Source organism: Polyodon spathula, chromosome 3 (assembly GCF_017654505.1).
Source record: "Polyodon spathula isolate WHYD16114869_AA chromosome 3, ASM1765450v1, whole genome shotgun sequence".
Classification (NCBI taxonomy): Eukaryota; Metazoa; Chordata; class Actinopteri; order Acipenseriformes; family Polyodontidae; genus Polyodon; species Polyodon spathula.
Window position 1 is genome coordinate 38,994,472 of NC_054536.1, and position 12,000 is coordinate 39,006,471.

A 12,000-nucleotide genomic window follows, 5' to 3' on the forward strand; every position below is an offset into this window, starting at 1 on the left:
CTGTTATTTTTGCTTTACAGTCAAGCAATTTTTATTTGTCATCATGAGATTAATATGAATAATAAATACAATAAAATATTTTATTTGTGGGTAATTCCATGCATACAGTTGATCATATTAGAACAAAAACATACTTTGTTTTCAATCCACTTATTTAAAGTGACCATAAGTATTGGGACACATTCACTTTAAGTAACTTTCAGGGTGTAAAAGTCAGTATTTGGTTGCATATCCCTTTGAGGCAATAACTGCATGAAGTCTGCGACCCATTGAGCTCAGCAGACTCTTTGTGTAATCATTTGAGATGCTTTGCCAAGATTTTACTGCAGCAATCTTGAGTTCTTGTCTATTCTTGGGGTGTTTTGACTTAACTTTTTTCTTCAGTATGTAAAATGAATGCTCAAGGATTCAAATCTGGAGAGTGACTTGGCCAGTCTAAGATTTTCCACTTTTTTCTCCTGATGAACTCCTTGGTTGCGTTGGCCTTATGTTTTGGGTCATTGTCATGCTGCATGGTGAAGCGCCGCCCAATAAGTATGGAAGCGTTCTAAAGGTGGCCATGCATGCCCAGGCCATGACATTACCTCCACCATGCTTCACAGATGAGGTGGTGTTCTTTGGAGCATCTGCAGTTCCTTTCTTTCTCCACACTTTAACCTTTCAATCACTTTGGTAAAGGTTTACCTTGGCCTCATATGTCCATAAAACTTTGTTCCAAAGCTCTCCTGGCTCATCTTTGTAGTTCTGAGCAAATTCTAATCTGGCTTTTCTGTTCTTGGTGCTGGTGCAAGGTTTACATCTTGTGGTGTAGCATTTGTACTTCTGCTGTCTCAGTCTTCTGCAAACTGTGGATTTCGCTACCTTCACCCCTGCACTCTGGAGGCTGTTGGTGATTTCACTGACAGTTGTTTTAGGGTTTTCCTTGACAGCTCTGATAATTTTTGTCATTAACTGCAGACGTTTTTCTTGGCCGACACGGTCTTGGCTGATTGGTAATTACACCTGTGGTTTCTTTCTTCTTCAGTATATTCCAAATTGTAGATTTTGATGTCCAGTTTCTGTGCTATGGTTATGATTTAGTTTTTCTTTTCTTTCAGATTCAAAATTGCCTGCTTTTCTTTAACGGAAAGTTCTTTGGTCTTCATATTGATTTTCGACTTCGGACTTCAAACACTGATGTCAAAGCGAGACAGGTTGATAGGATGTTCACAGCTCTTTTATGAGTGCCTAATTACCCAACAACCAACACCTGTCAGCCAATTGTTCCAATACTTTTGCTCCTTCAAAATAAACAGGTTCAACACTATTAATTTGTTTAATTGACCCAAGAGGGCAGAACTGAATTGACTTCATTAAAAATAAAACTCTTAAGAGTTGTACTTATCAGTCATGTTCCCCCCCCCCCCCCCCAATAGAAATGATTATTATTAGTGTTCATAGTTCCCAGTTTAGACTGTCCCAATACTCTTGGAAGGCACTGTGTGTGTGTTTAATTATTCATTTTATATATATATATATATATATATATATATATATATATATATATATATATATATATATATATATATATACATACACACACACACACACACACTCAACCTACCAAGATACCATTTAGTGTTGATTTATTCAAGGTGTCGACTTAACCATGGGTGCACATGAGCCATGGCATTAACATGCATACAAGTAACAGAACTCACACATTTACAGTATTAGAGTACTTACAAGTTAACTTTTAATTAAATGTGCTTATGAAAATGGTTGAAAGAAGTGCAGACAATGAATCAATGAATCAGAGGTCAGTCATGTGAAAACGACAGTGTCAAGTTAGCCACTAATCTTTAATAGTTTTTATCCCTTTGGTACCGGTAACAAGTTTCGACTTATGAGTAAATCATGGTGTCGAATTAACAAATTAAGAGAGGCGGGATGCATATATTTTACAGTATATGGAGAGAATTTGGGACCAAGACTGTTGTATTAAGTCTGTTGAATTAAGCAAAGGTGTCGAGTTATCCACCAGTCGAGTTCACTGAGGTTGAGTACTAAAATCACAGAATTTTATTCTTGTAAACTTCCAAAAGTAGTACAATAAATTTCCAAACAGTAAACGGACCAAACACTAAATACACTCATTTCAGTGAATGATGTTGAATTAAGGAAGAGAAAATGAACACTGCCTGCACTCAGGAGTTAAACTCACTTATAGTGGCAGCAGATACAAACATAAATACCCCTATTCTCAGTATTATATTGAATTAAATGATTACCATGTGGATATTTTTAAAGCAAACCAGTTTCAGTTTTTAAATTAAAACACCATTCTAACCTTTTTGTTCCTCAGAAAATATGTAATTAAAAAAAAAAAAAAAATCAGGCTTCAAGGTTTTTCTGTGGGGAAATCAAAGTAAATGCTCTTAATTACATATAGGCTACTTGGTAGTTTTAACATTCTAAACTAAATTTAAATGCGTGCATTTTTTTTTTTTTAATGCAACAAGGACTAAATGTGCACAGCACACGCTTCGGCGCTCGTTTCTCAACAACATAGACTGGCGCCATGTCTGCTGCAAGCCAGTATCCAAAGGCCTTGTGAAGCTTTGTAGTCTAAGCACTGTTAATATCATGCACTTTTTTGCTCCCAAAAGCTGCTGATTTCAGACTTCAGCAGTGGCACTGCTGTTTCTTAGCTTCGATTTGAATTTGGGGGTGCCGAGCCCGCAGATGGCTAAATAAATTAGAGGCGTTGCCACCAGGGTTTGAGGCAACATTTTTCAATGCTCTACAGTATGTGTCCTTGGATTTTTCTCTTGTTGGTCAGTTTCAGCTATTCTAATATAGTCCCCAACGACAAGTATTCATTTACTTTTTTCTTACGGATTAAAATTCTGTATTTCATCCTCATAGCGCTGGTTCCCAATAGTATCACTGCCTCTTTGCAGACGCCATTTTGCTTCTGTTCTACAGACAGTAAGTCATACATAAGCCTTTCACATTGTATAACTAACAAGGAAGGTTTGCAAGTGTGATTTGCTATATGAAGCTACATACTGTATCTCTGACTTCCTAAAGTTATCCGCACCATTATCCTCCAACATCACTGCAATTAATTTGACAAATGATATAAATAACAATTTCTGTATTACTGGTGTATATCGCTGTAAACCTAATGCAGAGTAACCAAGTACAGTATATAACATCTCACAAAATAGACCCAGATAATAGCAACATTTTAATGTTTACTTGACATTCTCAGTCTTTAGTAACACAGTATAAAACACATCATTTGGAAAAAGAAAGCACAGGTTATACTTAGCAATCCAACAGGCAGCTGGGCTTCAAAAATGTCTTTGTCAAGAAACCGATGTTTACAATTTTCAAGATGAAGGACCTCCTAAACAGGCATATTCCAACATCTAAAAACTAACTCAATTTACTGTTATAAAGACAACAGCATGTCTAGAAGATTTACTGCCTATTAATAAAGGATGAGCTCTGGCACCCTGGAGTTTTGATGTTATTAGAAAGCCAATATTAACATTCAACACTGCATGAAAACCAGGCACTTACTTTCCCCTCCAGGAGTGCTTCGTTGTGTAGAAACAGGCTAAGTCTTTATTGTCTTTGAGGATGTTCATCTTCCAGCAAGACCTACAACACAAAAGGCAAGCAAACTTAGAAACATAGTTTTGTTTAAAAGCAGTGGTTCTCAATCTGTGGTCCACCGGCGACTTTCAGGTGGTCCATTGAAAGGTTATATAACTACGGAAAGAAAAGCAGTAGCACAGTTTATAGATCCCATTGCAAACCCAAAATTGCAGACCTTAAAAACTCAGCTACAGATGCAGGAAGAAAATGCATACATGGAGAATATCTCCAAGTTAAAAAAAAAAAGTCTAAACTTTATTTATTTATTTATTATATTTATTTATTATATATATATATATATATATATATATATATATATATATATATATATATATATATATATATATACACACACACACACACACACACACACACACACACACACACACAGTTTTGAGTATACCTACTTGAAACCAGGTTTTTCATGACTATCTATGCTTTTAACTGTATAAACTTGTCTATAAACTCTTAATATTTCATTATATGATGTGTACTTATATAAGCTGATAATCATAAGTTTTCCATTCAAAAATGTAATTTTTAAATGAAAATCTTGTCAATTTCAATGAAATGGTTACCCAAAGCAAGGGGATTTCAGTCTGAAGCCCAAATCAGTTAAAAGTCTGAAATGTGTATAACACGGTGTTAGAACACTAGCCTAAGTATAAAAGTGTCTTTGTTAGATGTTCTCTGAGTTAACTAACATGTTACCTAATTAGCCTTTTGTCATCAATTATTGTTAACAGGTGAGGGTCCATGATTACTATAAATATAGGTAGCATAGGCACAAGTTTGTCATTCCTGAATGTAAGGGAGCAGAAAATGGCAAAATACATTCAGTTAAGTAAAGAAAAAAGACAGTCTGTAATTACTTTAAGAAATGAAGGTCAATCTTTAAGACAAATCACAAGAACTTTGCAAGTGTCTGTAACTGCTGTGGCAAAGACCATCAAACGATTTGAAGAAAATGGCACTCATGAGGACCGAACAAGGTCAGGCAGGCCAATGGTGACCTCAGAATCAGAGAACAAGTTCATTCGAGTCACAAGTCTGCGAAACCGGCGATTAACTGCCCGAAATATAAGCTCAGCTAAATGCTACTAGAAGTACAGATGTTTCAACATCAACTGTTCAGAGGAGATTGCGTGAAGCTGGCCTATCTGGAAGAATTGCTGTAAAGAAACCATTGTTAAGAGTGCAGAATAAGAGGAAGAGACTTGCCTGGACCAAAATACACAGAAACTGGACGTTTGAGGAGTGGAAGTCGGTCTTACGGACCGATGAGTCAAAATTTGAAATATTTGGATCCAACTGTCGAGTTTCTGTAAGACGTAGAGAGTCCTGCATGTGTGGTTCCCACTGTCAAGCATGGAAGAGGCAGTGTCATGGTCTGGGGTTGCTTTGCTGGTGACAAAGTTGGTGATCTTTACCAAGTCCATGGCAAGCTCAACCAGCATGGCTATCATAGCATATTTTAGAGTTTTTTTCCTATTAATTAAACTGTTTTTGAGTATGTTTCTCAAGTTCAGTTAAGTAGTGTGAAACACTACGTTTAAAAAAAAAAAAAAAAAAGTAATGCTGAACCTCATCTTCTTTAATATTAGTAGCGCTCCTGATTTTCCATTCTTGGGAATGGCAAATTCTGTTGTTCAAAATGACCAACTCCATTTTTACCAATTTATTAAGAATTAACAATGTAATTTGAACAAATAAAAATTTTACATTAAAATCTATTGAAAGCATTTATTTATTTTTTTTAAGTCCCTGAGATATGGTATTTTAGGAAAAATCTTTCTTAAAGCAGTCCACCAGCAACAATGTACTGTTGATCAGTCAACAAATAAAGGTGATTTGAAAAAAACTGCTTACTGCTGACTTAACAATATACAAACTGGTCAAAAACGAGGGGCATTATTACAAAAATATATCAGTTTCATAAAATTACAAATTAAATACAAAGTTCAGGACACTTCTCTCCCATCTGTAGTCTCATCTGCAACAATGCAGACTGGTTTATGGTGTGCTTGCTGTAAAACTGCTTGCATGTGTTTCTTGTATACCCTGGACAGATAGAGTTGCCTTAGTTAGAGCAGGGCTCTTCAACTCGTTTTTCTTAAATTTAAAAGGGGCCAGATTGGAAAAATTAGGAGTAGGCGGTCCAAAGTATTTTACTCTGCACATTTTTAAGCAATAATAAATATTACATAACTTACACGTTACCATATGAATAGTACTTTAATAATAGAACAGTATGAGAATTTAATGGAGTATCATTACAAACATTTAAATCATCGCTTTTGCTTTTGAACTTCGAACTACTGAGCCCTACACACACACACACATATAGCAGTGACCAAACATGATTTTTTGGAAAAACTTTTTTTTTTTTTTTTTTTACATATATTCTCATCTCTACCACATATAGTATGTCTGATCCTGTTGCAACTTACATAATATGAAAGGACATTTTGATATGTTACATGCATGCAGTACAAACTATCCAGTAGTTAAACATACATAAATGAAAACAGTGAAAAACAGGTGGAAATAGGGCTCTGTGTAGAGTTAAAAAAAAAAGAAATGGAGCGCTGGTTAAAAAGAAAAGCACCTTTTTCTTCTGCTGCAGCAAAAACTTCAGGTCAGGCAATGGCAAAAGCAATGGAGAGTGCTGTGTCTCACAGTGATGAACAGCTGTTAGGTCTCCTGAAAGCAGCTTATTTTAAAGCAACACTAGTGTGAATGATGATGCAGTACAATATATAGTTTTTTATATGCAAAAGTGCCTTTTCTTTTGCCATTCCCCCTAAAATGTTGGAATCCCCCCACCCATTAGCTGCAGCATATATATTAGGGCTGGGACGAACACAGGATTTCCATGTTCGGATATTCACTCAATTTAAATATTTGCTCATTTTTCAAAAACTAACAAAAGCCATTATATTTCTCTGAACACCGGCAGAGACAGCACAGAAGCAAGGGATTTATTTTACAACAGGACCTTACAATATGTAACAGATTAAAACAGAAAAATACCCCAGGAGTAAAGAATATTGAATTAACTACAAAACAAAGGATGCCAAATACCAGTTCAAGTTAAATGTTGTTTTGTTTTTTCCCCCAAAATAAATAGTACATAACGCTGACACCACATTTTATTTATATCTTTTTTTAATTCCTTGCCATTGCCAGTTCTTCCCAGTAAACAGTGACCAATTTCATAAAGTAATAACATGAGGTTTACTGAAAACTTTGAAACTCCTAAGAAGCGTAAACTGTTGACTATCAAAGGTTTCAAAAAATAGTTATCAACCAGTGACCTCTTGTTTATTTCAACTTTAACTGTTTAACGTTTGGCAAACCAAACCAACAAGGGCATTCAAAGTGTTAAGGACAGTAGGATTTTCCCATATCAATAACAAATGCACCTTGAGTATGCAGAATGATCATTGCTGTCACTGGCAGACTATCGCATCTCAGCAACAGAATCTGCGTAAATCAGTTACCCATGCAATTCTTTGTCCAATTGATCCCCCACCCTCTCACCCTGCAAGCTTTCACACTGAACTTAGTCTAAATGAACTCTTCAACCATGCATCAATAGCCCAGTTCTCTTAATGAATTAATCAGCTCTAATATGCGTGATATGTGTCAAGTGTAAAACAAATTCTTCCAACAATGTGGCACTCAAATGCTGAAGCAGTAGCAATTGAATACTGTGTACCATCTCTGACAAAATTCTTGCCAAAATCACCTTTGCAGAGATTGACTCTACAGCTTGTTTTGTAGTTGCAAAAGTCAGGTTCTTCAAATTCTCCGCTACTGTATCATATATAAAACTGAAGACTATAACAGAAAGTAGAAAATCCTACAGTCTGCAATGTGCTTGTTCACATGAAGTGTCAGGTGACCCATTAGATACACATGAAAGCTAATAAAGTAGAAAAACTGAACTTGCAGCTGCCTCGCACTTCAATGCAGTGACTGCACAATGTTCATCAAGGCAGGCTCCCAGGACGCCAAAATGGCACGTTTGTAGAAAAATGACCACCAGAAGAAAAATTCTGATCAGAAGTTGATCATAACAAGCAGCAGATGTGTGACAGTGACCAAAAATGACAATACACATATCTGTCTCCACTCTAACGTGGGAGCCACAGTATTTATTACAGGCTATTAAAACAATTCTCTATTTTTTCTGGCTTGTTGGTTGTATTGGAGTCCTTTTATGCTCATTATAGAACTAAGGGACAGATGTTATTTTTTAAAAAGTGAAAAACACTGTCATAATAGGTCCCTTAATGTCAAACAAACATGAACAGAAAAAGCAACAATTCTACAATGGTGACTGTGGTGTATTTAATTTTACAAAGAAAATAAATTAATACAAAACTAAATGGTAAATACCAGGGATATTATTATTATTATTATTATTTATTATTATTATTATTATTATTATTATTTATTTATTTTAAAACCACCGATTTAAAAATAGGTTTAATAATAATGCACAATAAAGAAATGTGTCACAAAGCATCAGCATGGTACAATAAAGTACTTCCACCACTAACAATTACCCCACTATAACTAATTAAAGGCAACTACTGTAGCTACTCTGATACAGTACAATTCAGCATCAAAATACTAACACATTCTTCAGAAAACACAAAGTTACAATGTAGGAATGCAGGAAATCAATCAAAATCAAGCAGACAAGATTTAAAAACCATCACTGCTCAAAATATTCAACATATAGCTTTAGAGCCAAAATGTTAGGACTGAAATAAAAACATAACAAATGGCTGTAAACACAGAGCCATCTTTACTGGGTTTGCCTGCTTGCGCTGTATAAATGGTTATATTCTCTGAAAACAAACTGCTTTGCTTAGTTGAAAAGGTTATAGTATACGCAGGGTTTTCAATTAGTTTTAAGGCATGTAGCAATAACAAGGTAGTAGGGGACATCAATCTCATAGTGGCACGTAGTGCCGATGTGAGGAGAGTGTGGAAGAGGATTAAAATGGGATTTTTCAAAAAAGAGATTAAAATTGTGCATTCTGGTGCATCTTTGCATGATTTAAGCATGTGCTAGGCAAGTAGTGGTCTACTTGTACAGTAGTGTCTGACAAAGTATTCCATTACTGCAACAAAGGCACTTTATTTCAGCGCTGCTCACAGCAAGGCAAGAGCAACAAGAAGAAAAAATGATTTTTGGAGCATCAAGGCCCCTGCAATACAAGACTGATTGAAAATGCGTATGGAATTGGTGACCACATCTTTAATTCTGTAGCTGTAATATGGTAAACAGCATGCTGCAGCTCCCATACTCGTTAGTCCAGCCCTGATCTACAGCATGTAACACAGAGAAGCTCTTATGACATGTTACCGTTTATTTTTCTGTAAAAACAAGTTTTAGTTGCAGCATGTTAAATACACCACAGCAAGCACACTGTCATATTTAGCTGTTTCTTTAGCACAATTTGAGAGCTAAATTTAGTGATGGAGTCAAGCACACTGGTGTATGAGGATGCAGAGATACTGAAAGGCTCTGCTGTCCTTTACTTCCGTAAATAAAACAGGACTTATTTTTCTAACAAAAATAAATACATACAGTACAATAGTTAGACATGTAATTAACAGCCAACCTCTACTGTACAATCAAGCACTTTGGGTTTGCTAGTCATAGCTGCACATATACAGTAGATACTAAAATCTGTGGGATTTCCAACATCACGTACAGTACTGCTAGTTGTGCCATAAAAATAGTTGAAAATCATACTTCATATTCAAGGGTACCTTGCATCAATTAGTTATTGTATTGTACATGAAGAGGGGCTTTTGTGTGGAGATATATTGTAAATAGCATTGTATAAAATTGAGGTAAATAATTAATGAAGTAGCTGAATTAAAGATTAGTTTGAGGATGGTAGATCCACATGAAGTACAACGAGATGTGCAAACAGAACCTCCATGCACCTTTTATTTTAGAGTTTTTGTACAGTGTTTTTGTTTTGCGTACATTCCCTCGTATGGCTTCAGTGTGCTACCATTGTTGTGTCAGCTTCAACCTCCGTCTCGATCTACTTCCTGTCACTCAACAGCGAATGCACGCACCCACAAGCAAGCAGCCTGTTACACTGTCTCCTGTAGTATTTGTGTGACCAAACTAAAATGTCTCTAATACTTCCCAAAGTATAGGCTAGTGGAAGAACGATCATTTGTGTTACTTGTATGCAGTTCAATGCTGCAGATTTAAAATCATTATGTGTGATGTAGCTCAAGCAATCTGCTTGGCTTCATTGATCAGGCTACTAATAAATATTATAGTTGTTTAAAACTGGTCTGAGCATGGTTACTTCTGGTGAATACACATTGTTCTATATAGTGCATTAGTGCATGTTCAGACTAAGTATTATCTTTGCTTATAAAAGTAAAATGTAAGAGAAAATGTATTTTTTGGATGACTAACAAAATGAAGATGAAAGAACCAGAATTCCACCCAGCTTCTCTTGATGCCTGCTGGGTTACAATAAATGTGATGGATATAAAACAGGGACAGTGGTTACAAACAAACAAATGTGATCCCCCCCCCCCCCCCCCCCCCCTACCATATGCTTTGTTTTGTTTTAGTAAAATGATCATGCATCAGTAATCAATATACAGTACAGTATGTTTTTATGCATCACCCTATAGAATGAATTAATTTTGTTTCATAAAGCCTAATAATCTGCTGAATTATGTTATTTTACTGAATTATATACCGCTTTGTAGCTTTACATATACTTAACGTAAAACTGACAAATAAAACAGCTTCAGGGAACTCACTGTAGTTTAATTTTAACTGTACAGTATTACAAACATGGTCATATTACTATCAATAAATATTATAGGATGACAAATGATTTAACATAGTTGTTTATTATCTTCTTTTTTATTTTATATTAATTAAACTGACTATCTTATCGTATGGCGGGTACACCGGAAATAATAAAACCTAGTATTACAATACCTAAAAACACACAGTAAAAAATACATATCTATAAGGTTGTCGCCTCATAAATCTGAGCTTAAGGCATCACTAAACTTTTTATATGCTGTTCATATAGCTTGTGTATTTTAATGGTTCACCAACAATTTGTAACAGCTACATATTAATCCGGTTAAAAAATACTTACAGTATCCTACATTACTATTCTAGATTTGTGTACAGCTCAATATAATAGTGCAGGAAAAAACCTAATAGTTATGGTCGCATAACTGTCCAAGAGAAAAAAAAAGAAAAAAATTAGAAAAAAAATGTTGTATTCAATGAAATCGAGTAGTGATCGCGTTTTTACTTTACATTTCTAGTGGTCAGTACCTCTATGGTACAGATTGTCTGTTTTGAAAATTAATTTAGAAAACACTGCAACCTAACACCAACATCAGCGCATTTCCGCAAGACAGCCTATTTCTAATATATATTGAAACGATAAGTGTGCAAAACAAACAGCTCACAGAACATGATTTGTTTAGTCAGTCAAAGCAAGACGAGAAACTCCACAGAAACCTTCCAAATCACTTCGTCTAATTCATCTATAACGTTACCCAAATTCCTGAAAAATATGACTAAATATCTATTTCATCTGCGTTAATTTGCAACACATCAGACAGATCAAATCGGGTCTCTTGGGACTGTACTCAGTAAGCAGGGCTAAGTCCAGACTGTCATCACTAACCTACAGTAACTGCAGCTGCTTAGACATGAAAGCAGGCTGACTCTTCATCCGTTGTGTTCGTGCAACTCAATTAGATTTCTTTACCTGGAATGCTGACCTCAATTGGGATTTGTTTCTTTGTTGTTGTCCCCCTACAATGTGTATTACTGTTATTTTTTCGTAATCTTTGCACCAGCTCTGCGCTCTCACTCAGGAGGCTGCCATCTTCCTTCTATAACAAATGGGTCAATGCGCATGCGCTACGCCCAGCCTGTCATGGGATTGTCAGCTGACTGTATCAGCAGGAAGTTGAAACACGGGCTACCAAGACTTGTAAATCTGGCCTTCCTGCATAAATATATATATTTTTAACACATTTTAGGTGTTTGGTTTTGGAGATTGCTTTACAAATACAATAATGTGAATAGTCTGTCAAATTGGATTCCGGTCTGAGATTGCATTTAGAAAGATGAATTAGACAAGGCTGACCAATTTGCCCTTTATTGTTTGTTTTAGTAGCAGAACCTCTGACACTGCATATAACAAAATGTATTTCTTTGAAGTAATTAGCGTATTTTGAAAAAGGCTCAAATATTATTCGATTGGCTGTTGACACCACATGCTATTCCTCCAGCTCTTGTGGGCCTTAAAGAATGGC

General features: G+C 35.6%; 1 protein-coding gene across 1 annotated transcript in view; it reads right to left on the reverse strand.

The window, feature by feature from the left end:
* Positions 1 to 11,568, reverse strand: part of LOC121313076 (dnaJ homolog subfamily C member 13-like) — an 86,022-nt gene extending 74,454 nt beyond the window's left edge. Inside the window, exons 1-2 of the mRNA XM_041245221.1 lie at positions 11,448 to 11,568; positions 3,571 to 3,651 (exon numbers count right to left, since the gene is read on the reverse strand). Coding sequence (XP_041101155.1) covers positions 3,571 to 3,638 — 68 coding nt within the window. The 5' untranslated portion in view covers positions 3,639 to 3,651; positions 11,448 to 11,568. The remainder of the gene's footprint in view (positions 1 to 3,570; positions 3,652 to 11,447) is intronic.
* Between the last annotated feature and the right edge of the window lie 432 nt (positions 11,569 to 12,000).